At 37.9% G+C, this 18,707-nt stretch overlaps 1 protein-coding gene across 1 annotated transcript; it reads left to right on the plus strand.

Annotated features, from left to right (window-relative positions):
* Positions 1–4,139: 4,139 nt before the first annotated feature.
* On the plus strand, positions 4,140–7,091 carry LOC128612053 (uncharacterized). The gene is made up of 6 exons (XM_053631957.1): positions 4,140–4,410; positions 4,536–4,883; positions 6,035–6,385; positions 6,579–6,692; positions 6,800–6,843; positions 6,984–7,091. Exons 1-6 carry the CDS (start codon positions 4,368–4,370, stop codon positions 7,089–7,091), a joined length of 1,008 nt encoding a protein of 335 aa, XP_053487932.1. The 5' UTR covers positions 4,140–4,367.
* The last annotated feature ends 11,616 nt before the right edge of the window (positions 7,092–18,707 follow it).

Raw genomic sequence — 18,707 nt, forward strand, 5'->3', positions numbered from 1 at the left:
GATTTCTGGCTCCCAGGTGTCTTTTATACAGGTAACGAGCTGAGATTAGGACCACACTCTTAAAGGGGGTGCTCCTAATCTCAGCTTGTTACCTGTATAAAAGACACCTGTCCACAGAAGCAATCAATCAATCAGATTCCAAACTCTCCACCATGGCCAAGACCAAAGAGCTCTCCAAGGATGTCAGGGACAAGATTGTAGACCTACACAAGTCTGGAATGGGCTACAAGACCATTGCCAAGCAGCTTGGTGAGAAGGTGACAACAGTTGGTGCGATTATTCGCAAATGGAAGAAACACAAAAGAACTGTCAATCTCCCTCGGCCTGGGGCTCCATGCAAGATCTCACCTCGTGGAGTTGCAATGATCATGAGAACAGTGGGGAATCAGCCCAGAACTACACGGGAGGATCTTGTCAATGATCTCAAGGCAGCTGGGACCATAGTCACCAAGAAAACAATTGGTAACACACTACGCCGTGAAGCACTGAAATCCTGCAGCGCCCGCAAGGTCCCCCTGCTCAAGAAGGCACATATACATGCCCGTCTGAAGTTTGCCAATGAACATCTGAATGATTCAGAGGACAACTGGGTGAAAGTGTTGTGGTCAGATGAGACCAAAATGGAGCTCTTTGATATCAACTCAACTCGCCGTGTTTGGAGGAGGAGGAATGCTGCCTATGACCCCAAGAACACCATCCCCACCGTCAAACATGGAGGTGGAAACATTATGCTTTGGGTGTGTTTTTCTACTAAGGGGACAGGACAACTTCACCGCATCAAAGGGACGATGGACGGGGCCATGTACCGTCAAATCTTGGGTGAGAACCTCCTTCCCTCAGCCAGGGCATTGAAAATGGGTCGTGGATGGGTATTCCAGCATGACAATGACCCAAAACACACGGCCAAGGCAACAAAGGAGTGGCTCAAGAAGAAGCACATTAAGGTCCTGGAGTGGCCTAGCCAGTCTCCAGACCTTAATCCCATACAAAATCTGTGGAGGGAGCTGAAGGTTCGAGTTGCCAAACGTCAGCCTCGAAACCTTAATGACTTGGAGAAGAGCTGCAAAGAGGAGTGGGACAAAATCCCTCCTGAGATGTGTGCAAACCTGGTGGCCAACTACAAGAAACGTCTGACCTCTGTGATTGCCAACAAGGATTTTGCCACCAAGTACTAAGTCATGTTTTGCAGAGGGGTCAAATACTTATTTCCCTCATTAAAATGCAAATCAATTTATAACATTTTTGACATGCGTTTTTCTGGATTTTTTTTTGTTGTTATTCTGTCTCTCACTGTTCAAATAAATCTACCATTAAAATTATAGACTGATCATTTCTTTGTCAGTGGGCAAACGTATAAAATCAGCAGGGATCAAATACTTTTTTCCCTCACTGTGTTTATAGGCCTGTCATGATCAGGTGACGTGGCAATTAAGTGCGTCGCGTGATATATGTATGGCACCTGTGAACCCCACAGTGAGCCTCTATTTTCTGAAGCGAAGACGCAATTCACAGGCCTGCCCTGGTATGACAAAGCTGCCCAATGTCTTGTTTCCTTCTCAGGGAACAGGTTTACATGCGTAACCCAGATGTTCCCTTTCAAAGGGAACTCCACATTGCGTTTAGCATAACACTATGGGAACGAGAATACCCACTCCGTCATACTGAGGGTACGGCCTGTTCAAAAAGACCCAAGCCTGAGGGTCACTGCAAGGCACTTGAGCCCGGGGCGGAATGAATATCCAGGCTGTAATAACGAATGAATGTGTGTGGCGTAGACCACCATGCAGCAGCACACACATCCTGTAAGGATACCACATTGGACAAAGCCTTCGAGGAGGCGACCCCCCTAGTGGAATGAGCCCTTATGCCCAGAGGCATAGTGAGACTGCACACAGATTGCTTCCACTACCCATTTAGAGATGTGCTGCTTTGACACAGCATCACCTCTACTGTCACCACCAAAGCAGACCAGCAGCTGCTCTGACTTACACCCCTGGCCGGAGCAGTGGACGTAAGTACAGAGAGCCCTTACTGGACACAGCAGGTGCATCCTCTCTTGTTCCGGTGTGAGGAACAGAGGAGGGGAGAAAGCCTGCAACACCACAGGCTGGGCAGCCAATGTAGGCACTTTAGGAATATAATTTGGCCGAGTATACAGGAAGGCCTTGGCTAATCCGAGGGCAAAGTCAAGGCAGGAAGGGGAAACAGAGAAAGCTTGTAGATCTACTTACTCACTTGAGAGATGTCAGGGCCAACAGAAGAGCTACCTTTAGAGTCAGAAGCTTCTCAGAGGCTGACTCTAAAGGCTCAAATGGGGCCCCTGACAGACCTTCCGAGACCATAGAAAGGTCCCAGGAAGCTATGCGTGGCCTGCAGATGGGCTTCAGCCACCTGACCACGCATGAACCTCAAAGTTAGAGGATGTTGCCCCACAGAGGCTCCATAATGCAGTGGAGAGCCGACCCCGGAAGACAGAGCAAGAGATAGAGCAGAGCTCATCTCCGGCTTCTCTTCCGCATCCATAAGAGATCCCCCAGACCTGAGACAGCTGGCAGCCTTGGCAGCGGCCGGCCCAGATCCGCGAGGCTCTGAGACCCGACTTGCTTCGGCTTCCGAGAAGAAAGTGAGTCACGAGCTGAGCTGCCTGATATAGGAGTTAAAATGCGCAGCCTCTCAAGGCTGCCATCGCATGCTGCACTCCTAGACACCTCACACAGAAAGTGTGCACTATTCCCTGTGATGAAACGGGAGCAAACTGTAACACACTTCCTGAATTCTCTCACTCATATTTTTCTCTCTCGCTCATTCCTTTTTTTTCTTCTCTTTTTTTTTAAAGGGATAGAAAAGTCCAGAGATTTTGAGAAAAGATAGGGAGGAAATTAAGCGTATTTTGTTTGTTTACACAAACAACTGACATGCTGTCTCGCTTAAGATAATAAGGCTGACGGCAGGGTTCACAGGTGCCATATATATCACGCGACGCGCTTAATTGCCACGTCACCTGATCATAGCGGGCCTATAAATAGATGCATGATTTTACATAAACTTGAGATACCGGTCGCGCTCAAGGGCGCTCCCATAGTGTTATGCTACATGCAACGTGGAGTTCCCTTTGAAAGGGAACATAACTAATGTTCAGCACAAGAGGAAATACACCTCTGAATGCCTCAAAAGAAACAAAATGAAGTTTTTGTAGCAGCCTAGTCAACGTCCTGACTTTGTTATTATATATACTGTATGTAATGTATGTAAACTTCACACTCACAACATCTCAACCTGAACACCTATGGGATATTTTAAAGTCATGTGTTAGAGAGCGCTCTCACCTGTCTGAAGAGATGTGGTTTCTGTAATAATCAAGTCACCGTGAAATAATGTAGTGTTAATACTGTTTTTAAGATACAGAAATGCCACACTGCTGCCAAGGAGGAGCTCAGAAAAGCTTTTTTTTTTTTTTTCATTTACCAATAATATGTCTAGAGTAAAACCTGCATTTACTGGTATCTACTTTGCATCTGTAAGTGGGACGAGTCTGTGGTTTAATCGTGAGAAGAAGGAAGTCTTAAGTAACCTACATTCCGCTTCTGGGTGACCAGAAACAAGCACAACATGCATATAAAAGAAACCACGACAAGAGTCATCAGCTATTCAGCTCTCTTATAGTACTTATTTATGGTCAGAAATAGGCAACATGGAAAATGCAGTTTATCCTCTGTCCTGAAAAGTAAAATTTACAGTTTTACCTCTGCATAAAGCATTTACTGAAAACAAATGGATGAATAAACCTTTTTTTCAGATCTAAAATACATGTACTGTGCAATTATTGAAGTGAAATGATAAAAATTCAAAACTGATGTTTTACTTTACTTTCTTTTTATTAGAAGCTTTCTTTGAACATATTTATTTTTTAATTTTTTTAATCCCCACCTCATTTTGTTTAAAATGTTTACCTGAATGTGTATTTGATTTTACTTGAATAATAATAATAATTATATATATATATATATATATATATATATATATATATATATATATATATATATATATATATATATATATATATATATATATATAACAAACATTTTATTTAAGTTCAAAGAATAAGCAACTTTTCTGTGTGCAATACTTCTACTTTAACTTCTACTTGGTTTTGTACTTTGTTCTACTTCTTTTTCCCCTACAGACTTCTGGTGGTCAAAGTGTGTAACAAAAATAGAGACATGTAGATGGAAAGGATATAGAACTTGTGACTTGTAACTCAGCCAATCAGGTGAAAGTCTCCAGTACAAAATACTTGGTGCTTTCCTCGCTTATTTATTTATTTTGTTCTCGAAGAGCTCGATCTGAATATTATTTCACCTCTGAAGATGGCTCCAGTATGGACAATTATTTTATTTCTCAACACAATATGTAAGTTTTAAAGACACTGAATGTAAACTGGCTATAGATACACTTATTAGCTCTTTGATTTAATATATTTTCATCCATTGTTTATTTCTCTTGGTCAATTCTATCTAATGTAAATTATTTTCTAGCTCCAGCTCTATCTGTGGATTTGTCCAGACCATCATTTCTCTCAGTGAAGTCTGGAGAACGTGTTACTCTTAAATGCCCATTTGGAGATATTCCTAAGGCTGAAAGTGTGGTCTGGTACAAACAAATATTTGGAGAAATGCCTCAAAAAGTGGGAGAAAAATTATCATTTAAAGGTATCAAAATTTCCCCTGAGTTCAGAACTTCAGGATTTACAATGGAGGCGACTGATAACGGCATCTCTCTGATAATTCCACATATAATAAAGGATGATGGAGGACTTTACTACTGTGGAAGATTTAGCTGGGAGAATTTTACATTATCTAATGGAACTTTCTTGGATGTAACAGGTAATAAACTAAATCAAATCTGTCTAAAGCTGTGCATATATTTAATACATTTATGCTCCTTTTGGAATTTCTAAATGACCAAAGTATTCATTTGTAAATTGAATATATACCATATTTCATTAACAAAATGTTTTTTTGAAATTATGGATATTGGAGAATGTTAGTGGAGAAAATGTACACTTATAAAGAATTATAGTATTTATTTCTTTTTAGAAAAATTAAATAGTACTGGAAATGTATTAATATTGGTTAGAATTAGCTTTAAAGTGTTGGCTGGGCAGACTGTGGTACAAAGTGGCCTGATACTAAATTTGGTGTTGAAAAAAAAAAAGATTATATAGAAACTTTTTTATTCTGCTTTCTTAGGTCTTTAAATAGAAATATTTTGAAATGTAAAGAGTAAATATATTTTACCTGCTCAGACATCTGTCCAACAAGCATCACAACCTCGACATAGACTAGACAGCTAAACATTTTATGTAAGTTTAATTCAAGGTCGCGTTTTTACATGTAGTGCATGAGGTTTTACTTTTCACTTGTGATTTTCTCACATTTCCCATTAATATTCACATGTTCATTAAGTACATGTAGGTGATATAGCTTTCCACATATTGTTCACATGATGTCACGTGTTTGAATTCACGTGCAATTTCAGGGCAGAACATGGTGAGATGCACTATTTGCTTTTCAAATATGATCGCATATCCCTTGCATCATGAAAAAAAAAACCCCAAAAACAAACTAACATTTTATTACATGTGAAATGTAAAGTAACTGTTCTATACGGGAACCTGTGCTCACTAAAAGTGTCATGCTTAGTGTTGGGGAGACCTTACACTAACTTACACACATTACACTTATATAACAGACACTTGCCTCTCAAGTCCTGATTGGTTAGAATTAATTCAATTAAACTATAATATAAACAATGTGTAATAAAAAATAATGTGTACAATGAAAAATATGTAAAATATAATTAACATAAAATGTCATTTTAAAATAGTTATTTGTTTGTTTTAGTTAACTTACTGATTCAACATATGAAGAGCCTTGAACTGATGAAATTATTGTTTGGTTTTGTCCCAACCGCTAACTAGTACAAATTTATAAAGAGAGCCATGGTCTTACACTCTCTATATTACACTGAACAGGTGATGGAGATGTAAAAGTGTCAGTGTTCCAGAGCGACGTGTCGGACTCGGTTCCTGCAGGAGCGTCAGTGACTCTGCAGTGCTCGGTTCTCTCTGAGAGCAGATCAGCAGAACTCCAAGTGCTCTGGTTCAGAGCTGCTCCACCACAATCCCATCCTCAAATCATTTACACTCATCACAACAGCAGCCATCAGTGTGAGAGCGGCTCTTCTACACACACCTGTGTGTACAACTTCTCCAAGAACATCCTCAGCCTCAGTGATACTGGAACTTTCTACTGCGCTGTGGCCGTGTGTGGGAAGATCATTTTTGGGAACGGGACAAGAGTACAATTAAGAAAACCTTCACTCAGTAAGAATATAATATTTTATTAATAAAGAAAATGTAGTTTACTTATTGTCTAACTAAAGTGTAATGCTTGTAAATATTTAAACATTGCTATGATCACAATGTGTATAGTTATTTTACATATAGAAATAAGTTTATTAATGTATTTTAAAATAAAATATATTTTCATTGTCTTATTATTATTTTTGTGCTACAGAAGAATCTGTGGATCCTGTAGTGATCTGCCTCGCTGTAGCATTAGGAGTGTGTGTGGTTGTGATCTTTGCTCATGTCGTAAGCTCTAAAGGGAGAAACTGTGAACGTTGTCATGGTGAGTCTTTATTAAGGTTGTGTATCTGAATAGTATATCATATACTGTATGTACACTTATATAATATGTATTAAATCCTCATGGAATCATATATTTTTCCTCTACAGTGAGATCTCATCACGGTTCTGTAGTAGAGAAAACACTCAATCAGGTAAATGACTTTAAAATGTAATTAAAACATTATTATTAGACTCAGTGCTATCAGGGATCACAATGAAAAATATTACACTAATAGTGATTTAATTCTGATAACTGTCATTTACAGTGAACGCTTTATGTTATTTCCCACAGGGCCGTTCTGCTCTCGAGGTCAATTTTTCTGCTTTACATTTCAAAGAGAGGAAAATCAAACCCAATGATAGAATGTACACTGAAGTGGTTTACTCCTCTTTTACTTAGAATATATTTCAGTAATGCTTTATATTACACATGATATTACTGCACGTCTCTTACTGTTTCATGAATGCATTGATCAATAGTAAATCTACAGCAAGCCTTACATGTATTATTGTCTTTTGTTGTTTTTGTAAATGTAAGAATCTGTGGTTTGAAGTAAAAGTAAAGATCAGATGAAAGCTCATATCGTCCGAAATCATTTTAAACTGTTAGTATCGTTACAGTCCCATGCCAACTGAAGAGACACATAAGGGGCACTCTACATAAGTTCTGTAATTTCTACAATAAAATACTGTGTTTAATCAAGTGTGGTCATTTTACTGTGTTTTATGTTTTCAACCTGGAGAAATACTGTCAATATCAAGTATAAATACTGCATAACTACTGTAACATTCCTGTGATTATATTGTAATAATAAAGTAAATCATAAGTGAATACATTAACATTAACTTTACTGTAAAACTATGACCCAAAAGCATTTACCAGAAGAAGCAAAGGACCTTACTGTTACGTTTCAAGGTGGATGCGGAAGCAATCGCAGATTTTCAAACAGTTTAATAAACGAACAAACAACAAAACAAATACACTAAGACAACTTGGCAAAATACTGTGGCAAAAACTAAACATGGAAGCGTGGACAATAGCATAGGAGAGAATTACGTGAGACAAGGGAGCAGTGTAAACAGTGGCTATATATAGGAGTGCTCGTTAACAGAAACGTGATTCAGGTGCAGGTGGTCATGTGACATATTGTAGTACAGTGCAGTGGCTGATGGGAACTGAAGTCCAGAGCTTCCTCCTTGATATATGACACTTGCATTAAAAAATGTAGAATATGATAGAAAATAATTGTTTAGGCAACAGCATTAAGATAATTAAAAGGTCTGAGTTTGAACTGAGTTTGCTGTGACAGTCACTCCTGGAAACCGTCTTGAAGGCTGCTGTCTCATAGTCATATTTTGATCTCAAACCCAAATGTAAATTCAGTGTATAGTAAAAAACAAAAAAAATACAAAAGGATGTACAGTAATTGTCACACTGTCAAACCGGATAAGTTCACTTAACTCAAAAAATGTGAGGAAACTAATTACCTCAAAAATTTTTAAGTTGATAAATCAAATTCTTTAACACAAATGCACTTAAATATAACAAAAATGTAACTCAAACTTGTTATATTTAAGTTTTTTAGCTTAAATATATTGATTTATCAACATTAAAATTTTGAGGTAATTAGTTTCCTCAGATTTTTTGAGTTAAGTGAACTTATCCAGTTTTACAGTGCAGTAGACTTCAGGAGACTAGAAACGCAATGTGCTCCAAGTGTCCTCATTACATCCTCCTGTTCGTGCACATTTCTAAAGGCTGCAGATGAACCACCAACACATCCTTCCTGTTTATGAAATCTCATCGATGCCTATGTTGTCTCAGGAGGCTGACTTAGTCAAAGGGATATTTAAAACATGAAAATGTGTGCGTGTGTGTGTGTGTGTGTGTGTGTGTGTGTGTGTGTGTGTGTGTGTGTGTGTGTGTGAGAGAGTGCGTAGAATATTTTGCTTTTTATCTACTGCTTCATTAGAAAGACAACAATAAAGAACCTGAATCTGAATCTATCTTTCGATTTGGTTCCAACATTTTCTTTTCTTTTTCGTGCTGTGACCTCTACAAAACTTAACAGCAGCAGTATTTTTGGCCATTAGCTGCATAACACTGCCTGTGTTGTTTCTTCCCTACATTAATTTTTGCTTGATGTATAAATTTGAAGTGATGGTGCACTGTAATGAGGTGTAATTTAATGAAGTTATTGAATTATTATAACGGGCACCACATAAAAACGGCCCTTTCTAAATCATTGCATTAAAATAGCTTTACACACGATTTGTTGTATACATAAAATCGATTGAGAGTTTACAGTGGTATTATATGTTTATAATAATCTGATGATCACAAATCTGCATGATATAGTATCATATCTATAAGGCAAAAAAAAAACAAACAAAAACAAAAACCAAACAAATCACTGAATGAATAATGGATGAAAGTTGAGTGAATTCAAAAGTCGAGATTGAATACTATTTATAATACTGTGTTCGGGTCACCACATTCAAAGTAAATCAAAAAAAGAAAAAAAAAAAGCCCTTAAAGATTTTGGAAGCCAGTTTTGCAACAGGTTGTATATTAAGACCAATACATGACCCTCTAAAATAATCCATTATAAATATTACAATAATAATTCATTTTATAGTTACAAAAATACATTATTACATGGTATGATTTCTGTGTGCTTTCACTATAACACAGAGATACATGAATAAATCAAGCCCCGCCCCTATCCTTAACTTGCATTTAAGGCCAACCCACAACCTCACTGTAAAACTGAATAAGTTCATCCATCCATCCATACCACTTACTCCTTTTCAGGGTCACAGGGAACCTGGATCCTATCTCAGGGAGCATCGGGCACAAGGAGCCAGGAGCCAATCTATCACAGGGCACAATCACATACACACCCATTCATACACTACGGACACTTTAGACATGCCAATCAGCCCACCATGCATGTCTTTGGACTGGTTGGAGGAAACCGGAGTACCCAGAGGAATCCCCTGCAGCATGGGGAAAACATGCAAACGCCGCACACACAGGGCCATGGTGGGAATCGAACACCCAACCCTAGAGGTGTGACGCCAACGTGCTAACCACTAAGCCACCGGGCGCCCCAGATAAGTTCATTTAACTCAAAAAATTTGAGGAAACTAATGACCTCAAAATTTTTAAATCAATTTCTTTAAGCCAAATACACTTAAATATAACAAGTATGAGATGAATTTTTGTTATATTTAAGTGTTTTTGGCTTAAATAAATTGATTTATCAACTTAAAATTTTGAGGTAATTAGTTTTCTCAAATTTTTTTGAGTTAAATGAACGTATCCGGTTTTACAGTGCATTTTGAAACTTTACTAGTAATAAAACATTCCTGTTTTACTTTCAGAGTAATTCTAAGGATGGTGTATTTGTTACGCCTTTAATGAAATTGCTCTTTAAATTTCTTGTGTCTTCAACAAAAGTTAGAACAATACAAATGAGGCCATGAAATCTGTACAAAGTGCAACACAGGTGCTGCACTGAAGTCATACAAAAATGCATCTTTAATATTAATAATAAGACACTTGCAAGAAAAACAACATAAATCTTGAATATAGGCAAACCTATTTAATATTTCTTTTTTATGTGATTATTGTAAACAAATATAAGATTATGTCTAGGCTTTTTTTTTGCTACTAGAAAAAAATATACAGTATGTAAATGTAAAAAAATGTAAAAATATGGAATATATTTGTCTATAGTCAAGATATTTTCTTTCTATAAGAATTCTTTGTGCTATGAATAATTTATGTTACATTTTAAAGTTATATTTCAAATCGGACTACACGCACTCATATGATGAGCCAGTTTTCCTTTTTTCAGCTCTGGCTTTCCTCTTGGGGAATTTCAAAGCTGTATCATTGAGTGTTTCTGCTTCAGATTCCTGAAAAATAAAATGAAAATAAAATAATAGTGCAAAACATTTCGACCTCAAAGTAAAAACCATGCGAGATGGGTAACTGAACTATACACACTAACTACAGACAAGGACAGCATCACAATAAAAGCTTGGGATTGTTGTGCAAATTTGAGCAAAGTGACTGTATACATTATATCTAGAACAGTATAACAAACAGCATGTGAATGTAACAACTTTGCACATACATGAGTTGGACATTTAGTAGTGCGATTCATGTGTGACTAAAGGAGTATCTACAGTACATAGTGGTATCTATAGAACAAAGAAAACCCAAATCTAAAAAAAAAACAAAAAAACAACCTACAGTATAATAGTATAAAATCGACACGTACCTGCCTCATTCCTGAACAATCTTCTATAGAAGCGTTTACTATTAATACAGAAATACACTTACTAGTGATTTTTAACAGGGATAAAAGTAAGTGGAATTATTATCTGATGAGAAAATCACTTACTTTTATCACATTTTCTTCTCTCAGTATGAAATAAATGAGGCAGAAAATCAGAAATGCGCACAAACCCAAAGCCGTTCCCAAACCGAGCACTGTCGAATGTAGAGATCTAATCATTTCTGGTTCAGTTATTATAAAACATTACATTCATATTAGTACAAATGCTGTACATTATGCTGTACAGATTAAGGATAATTAATGAATTTTGAATTATAAGACATATCACCTGTTTTCTCGTGTGTGTTCATGTTAGTGCTGTTTCCATGCAGTGTTGGTTCACACACCACTGAATTATCACACAGAGCTGGTTTAGATGTTTCTGATGAAATAGTAACATGATCACCTATAAACATGTATCATAATTCACTAAAACTCTGTAACTCAGTGTTGTTGAAGAAAACACAGTTAGTATTTCACTGCTTCATTATTATTTGTCTTTCAGGTTGAATATGTTAATGGTAATAAGGAAAAACATCACTAAATTAAACCTGTAGCTTAATCAAATTTAACCCAAAATCCTACCTTTAATTTTTAAATAAGTTCCATCTGCAAACACAAGGTTGGGTGTTGTCAGTGCACAGTAGTACATGGCTTCATCAGACTGAACGATGTTTAAAATGGTCATGTTGAAGCAGTTTGAAGATCTCTCTATTTCAAAACGAGACTCTTGGAATCCATTGTAAAATGTTTCTCCAGCATTTTTATAGAACTTTACTATAAGCTGTGGATTTTTTCTGTTAGGTTGCTTAAACAAATATATCATCCCATATACGTTTTCAGAAATACAACACCGCAGAGTAGCCGAGTCTCCGATATTCACACTGAGCTCTTTATCAGGCTGATAAACTGGTGCCTCTGTGGGGGATTGTGCAGTAACCCAGCGTCTACCAGGTTGGACTGTATCTAGAAAAGTAAACACATTGATTAGGTAATGAATGTACTTCAGATATTAAAATACACAAAACGCTATTTAAAATTGACCTTAAAGGAATAATATTGGAGTTACTTTTACAGACAATTGCATACAAAATACGTGATTTAAAGAAACAGCTTCCAAAGATTAAAAAAAAAATTACTTCATACATGAGATTGATGGGAATAATTTGCTCATATTACTTACACATGGTGCTGAAGATCAAAATTAAAATCCAGAATCCAGTCATTTTTCATTTCTCAGAAATTCAGCAGTGTTTGTATCTCATTTATCAACAGAATATGAATGCACTTGAAGCATGGTTTGGATTTTTATTTATTCTATAGGCGGTCTGTACTGACCACGCCCCAGAATATGACGTGATTGGCTGTAATTAAATAAAAAGAAAGACATGATAAACAACATGATCTGATCTGCCTACATCTACACCACATTTGTGCCATAATTGTGTTTTGGTGTTGCACAGAGGTGTCATGACCTAAGATGTTAAGACAGAATGGAAAATGTGGTTAACTTGTACATTCACTTGTGCCTACACTATAACATCTCACTGTTGTTTATTTTAATTGCTCTCTGAATTCAGCCTGTGTGTCCAAAACTTTGCTTATGTAGAAATTGGCATCTGTACCAAATGAACATGTAATGAATTTGAATTTTGGCATTTGACAGTGGTCTGTGTACTTTTGTTTTCATTCGTTCTTCTTCTTTTTTTTTTAAATGTATTTATTTATTTATTTTTAACTTTTTTTTTTTTTTTTTTTTTTTTTTTTTAAACTTTGAGCTATGCTATTGTGTGTAGCCTGGAAATAATTTAGGCCTGATGTAAATAAAGTCCAGATAAAAAGTAATATCCATACAGAATGCACTAAAGACACTAACTACACACAACAAGAGCAGCATTAAAATAAAATCTGGTTGATCTGAAAGTATAAATTATACCTAGAACATTATAACGAGCAGCATATGAACATAACAGCATGAAGTAAACAGGTATGGAAATCACTAATAAGGCTTAATGTGACAAAGATACATAGTGGTATGTATAGAAAAACATAATTACCCACACAGTACACAGAAGAAAACCTAGAAAATAAATGTGTGGGGCCCTTCTAACATGCGATTCATCAGACCAGGCCAGCTTCTTCCATTGCTCGATTGCTCCATGGTCCAGTTCTGATGCTCATGTGCTCATTGTAGGTGCATTCCGTGATGGACAGGGGTCAGCATGGACACTCTGACCTGTAGTATGTGGCTACGCAGCTCCATATGCAGCAAACTACGATGCACTCGCTGTGTGTTCTGACATCTTTCTATCATAGCCAGCATTAACTTTATCAGCAATTTGTGCTACAGTAGCTCTTCTATGGGATTGGACCAGACGGGCTAGCCTTCGCTCCTCACACGCATCAATGAGCTTTGGGCGCCCACGACCCTGTTGCCAGTTCACCAGTTCTCCTTCCCATGAACATTTTTGGTAGGTACCAACCCGAGTTTCTACTAAGAAATGTTGGTGTTGGCCAAGGTGTAATATATCCCACCCTTTGACAAGTGCCTTCGTAATGAGATAATCAAGTGGTTTTAAAGTTATGGTTAATTGGTGTATAATACATACTATACTTTGTTTAAACTATGTTTTGGTGTTGTACAGGTGTGACAAAGGTGACAAAATGGAAAATGTGGTTTATTTCTACCCTCATATGTCGTTCATTGTGTAGTTTATTGAAAATTCTTTCTTAATTCACCTTCTTACTAATATCTGTGTCTGCATGTATACAGTACATTGAGGCCTAAAATCTGAGACAACTAGTGACACTGCATTTATTTTTCATGGTTTTCCAAGTTAATGTAAAGCTTTTCATTACAGACAATCTTTTCAGAAGTAACTTGAATGAAAAGTAAAATCGTAGAATTATTAACATGGGTTTCAGAATTTCTTTCCTTTTCTTGCATCCCCTTTTGCTTTAATGACAGCGCGCCCTCTAGCTGGCATGGACTCCACAAGTGTTTGTAAAACCTGACGGCCCATGTTACTTCACATCCATCAGTCTGCTGTGAAGATACTGTATGAAACATTTCTTCTCTTTCTTTTACATTTTTAAAAATTCCAAAACCCTTTATATTTCATGTTTTAAATAAATAATAATTAAAAAAAACATTATGGAATATATGAGAAAAATCTCACTTGTAGAATATTTCATATAATAACACACAGTACAGGACAATGAGTCTTTATTGATCAGGTATACATTACAGCAATTATACAGCACCCCCTGGAGCAGAGAGGGTTAAAGACCTTGCTCAAGGACCTAACAGTGGCAGCTTGGCAGTGCTGGTGCTTGAACCCCCGACCTTCTGATCAGCAACCCAGAGCCTCAACCACCAAGCCACCACTGCCCTCTATGACAATAATAAATAAGTGGTACGGAACCAGGAACCAGACACTTACAATTTCTTAGAAATTCTACAGTATATGTATCTCATTTATAAACATAAAATGAATGCGAGTATGAATGCGCTCGAAGCATGGTTTGAATGTATACTTATACTATAGGTGGTCTGTACTGAGCAGCCCCAGAATATACCATGCAAAAACCAAAAGACACAATAAGGAAGCACAAGGTGTTCTGATCTACCTACATCTACACCACAAATTTCCATACCTGTGTTGTACAGAGATGTCATGACAGACTGGAAAATGTGGTTTACTTGTACCCTCATGTGTGCTTACAGTACAGTAACATCTCATGGTTGTTTATTTTAATTGCTCTCTTAACTCAGCTCGTCTGTACAAACTCTTGCCTACAGAGTAATGATCATCTGGACCAAAGGACAGTGCAATACATTCACATTTTGTGCTTTCAGAGGCACTTTTATTACTGAAAGCCTGACAGCAGAGTTCAAGATCCAGGGGTGCTAGATGGAGCACAGCTCCCTAAAAAAAAGTTCCTGTGATCATGACATCCTTTAAGAAGAATCTTTGTGGAGCATGTGTGGAATAATAATAATTTATTATTATTATTTCAATTATTCTTTTGCAGGTTTATATGAAAAATATTGATGAAATCACAAACCCATAACCCCATCTTTCATTTTAGGTCTTTCACCTGTAGGGCACAGGTGTCACTTTTCATTATTCGTTACTCATTCATTTCTGTTTTGTATTTTATGCCATGCTAGAAATCTGTTAGTTTATCCATAGTTGTACAGGTGTGTTAGTTGAAGCATCTTTATATTGGTTTGTTTTTGGTCATATTGTTGATTTCTGTTACCTTTAATTTTATCAATGCATTGTACAACATCTGTATTGTATGATAATACTGTATATATTGTATGCATATACCATTCATCATTACCTTTATGTGCTCCTTGTGCATTGTTTGTTTATAGGCCTGACTGCTGTATTTATTCGGTTTAGCGCTTTTGATTGGACTCATAATCTAAGATGTGAGATGAACATGAACATCCTGTGAGCCTACCCATCCTTCCAGCTCCCCAACACTTCCTCTGGACACATAAAGATGTCATAAATGTAAAGCACTTGTAGAGCTTTCCACAGAACAAATGACTGGAACACATTGGGGCATTCATCAAACCATACAGGATCACCAAGTGTTCACATTACGCAGTGGCTGTAATGGCTGTATAGGATACAGTCTTCCACTTATCCCCTTCCCAAATGCTCTGTAACTACAAACAGTGGGGCTGGCAACAAATGCAGGGAGTGTTGGAAATTCCTTGTGACCTAGTTATGCCCACAATTATCAGTGCAGGACTGCAGACTTCCATCATTTTTCTTCACAAAGAAGTGGCCCCAATACTCCAGCCATCAGATGCAGGTGATGTGGAGTGTCGAATAAACCCCTGCCTAAGGCCATCCTGGATATACACGTCCATAACAGACAGCTGTTTGATGGACATAAGGTAGATGTGGGATCTAGAAGGAGTGGCCCCTACCAGCAGTCCATATTTAGTATGGTGTGATTTCGGTGGCACTTTGTTTGCTAAAGGCCTCTGTCTGGCATAATCTCTATTCCCATTTCTTCCAGGCTTTCTATGGAGGTGGACCCACATGGGAACTGGAGACATGTCTGAGCAGCTGGGTGAACAGTTAAGATAAGATAAGATAAGATAAGATAAGATATAACTTTATTAATCCCCCGTAGGGGAAATTTAGGTCAACATAGCAGCACGAAGGAATATAAAAAACAGAACGGATGCCATATTGTAGAAGTATTCACACACTATTTACACTATACAATCAGTAATAATTATTTACAACCAGATAATGTCTCAGATATAATTGGGCTTAAATCTGTCAGTTTGGTGCTGTAATGTTGTGGAGGCTGATGGCTGATGGCACAAATGAGCCTCCAAAGCGCTTTGAGGCTCAGGGCTGGATGAGTCTGTGGCTGAAGGAGCTCCTGAGCTGCCTCAGCTCAGCACAGAGAGGATGAGAGGGGTTGTCCATGATGGTATTCAGCTTCCTTCTCATCCTCCTCTCAGTCACCACCTCCACACCGTCCAGTTCCATCCCCACCACTGAGCTGGCCTTCTTCACCAGCTTGCCCAGTTTATTGGTGCCACAAGTCCCGATGCCACCTCCCCAGCACACCCCAGCAAAGAAGATGACGCTGGCCACAACAGACTGGTAGAACATCCGTAGCAGTCTGGTGCACACATTGTCTCCACCCTCTTTACCAGATTATCTTTGAGATTTCGGGAATGCATTTTTTGGATGGCAGAATGTCTGATTGAGTCAATGACAAAAATTGTTATGGTCTTTGAATGGATAGGTTCACACTGTAATGTTAGTAACTGGGTTTGAAACAGAACTCATTCTAAGCCCAGATGTCTACCGTCCAGAAGGGGGCATGGTGGCTTAGTGGTTAGCATTTTTGCCTCATATCTCCAGGTTTGGGTGTTTGAATCCTACCTCCATCCTGTGGGTGCAGAGCTTTCATGTTTATCCTGTGCTTCGGGGGTTTCCTCCAGATACTCAAATTTCCTCCCCAATTCCAAAGACATGTATTGTAGGCTGACTGGCATTTCCAAATTGTCCATAGTGTACAAATGGGTGTGTGAATGGATGTTTGAATAATTGTACCCTTCAATCGATTAGCACCCCATCCAGGGTGTCCCCACCTTGTGCCCCGAGTTCCCTGGGATAGGCTCCAGGCTCCCGTGCAACCCTATATAGGATAAGTGGTATGGAAAATGGATGGATGGATGTCTACCATCCACAGCCTGGTCTCAGAGTAGAGAATCAGGGTCTCTGCTATAAAGCTGCCCTTTGCCCCAGAGTCAATCATATCTGCAATGTCATGTTAATAGATATTTCTCCCAAATTAAGAACCAGGTCTCTTCAAGTTGCTTGCAATCTGGCATGTGTCCAGACCCTCTGCAACAAAGATCTAGACATTCTCATTTTGTTCTGGCACATTTCTCTTGGGACAATTTGGGTTTGAATTTCTTAATTCTCGGTCACTGGACTGAGTGATTGCCTACACTATAACCTCTTATGCATGCACATTACTGAAGGCCTCAAATGAACTGGCAACACATCCTCCTTGGCCAAGAAAGCCCAGCAAGTCCTATCCTGTCTCAGACGGCTGGAAAAAAGTCAAATCTGCCACCTCGAAAAAAAATGTTTCCAAATAAACAAACAAACCCAACTATAGTATCACTGACACACCACTAACCCCCTTATCAGGACTCTTTGTAAAACAAGAGCATGCAGAGGAACCAAAGTTTCTATCCATCCTAAGCACAGTCTCTTCTGCCTACTAGCATCTGGTAAGAGGTACTGCAGCATTTGAGCCACAATTAGCAGACTCTCTAACAGCTTCTTCTTTTACCAGGATGTAAAACTCATAAATGTTAGGCACTCTGGGCTGAAAAACAGATAAACAACTTGACCACGTTACATTATATACTGTACTTACAGTTATTATTTCAGATATTATTTCATTTATGCACTTTCACTTTTATTATTTTTTTTTACTCAGTTTTTGCCTATCAATGTGTCTCTCTGTGTGTGTGTGTGTGTGTGTGTGTGTGTGTTGTCCTACACCAAGTATTTTGCCATTATGACCAGCACCATGGATTTTTTTAATGCTCTGTTTAAACCTCTGTGTGGAATAGATTTACACACATTAAGCTTTTTTTTTTTTTCAGTAATTAAACTTTATTTGATGATCTCCATTGGTAACATATGTTTATAATAATCTGATGGTCAAAAGAAAAGTGCAAGATCCTAGTGTTTACTTATAGTGAGAAACAAACCACATTCAGGAAAACAGAGAAAAACTATAGAATTATAGGAGAAAGAAAACAACAACAACAACAACAACAACAACAACAACAACAACAACAAATCAGCCTCAAAAGTGGTTGGAAGGCAGTTTTCCTACAGGTTGTGTATTAGTATCGATACATCAGTTGCCCTTGTTGTACTTTTACTGCTGATTTAATAATCTCCACTACATTCACTGGTTTCCCTCATATACTGGTAAACCTCCCACTACTGTCTGACCCTCTAAAATAATCCATTTATAAGTGATGATTATCAATGTCCTTTCACTAGTGCTGTAAATGTGAGTGCAGAGGTGGGTGAATAAAACAAGCCCCGCCCCCAGTTAATGTGGATGTCACAGTGCTTGGCTTATGTTAA

The sequence above is a fragment of the Ictalurus furcatus genome, chromosome 8 (genome assembly GCF_023375685.1).
Source record: "Ictalurus furcatus strain D&B chromosome 8, Billie_1.0, whole genome shotgun sequence".
NCBI classification, from domain to species: domain Eukaryota; kingdom Metazoa; phylum Chordata; class Actinopteri; order Siluriformes; family Ictaluridae; genus Ictalurus; species Ictalurus furcatus.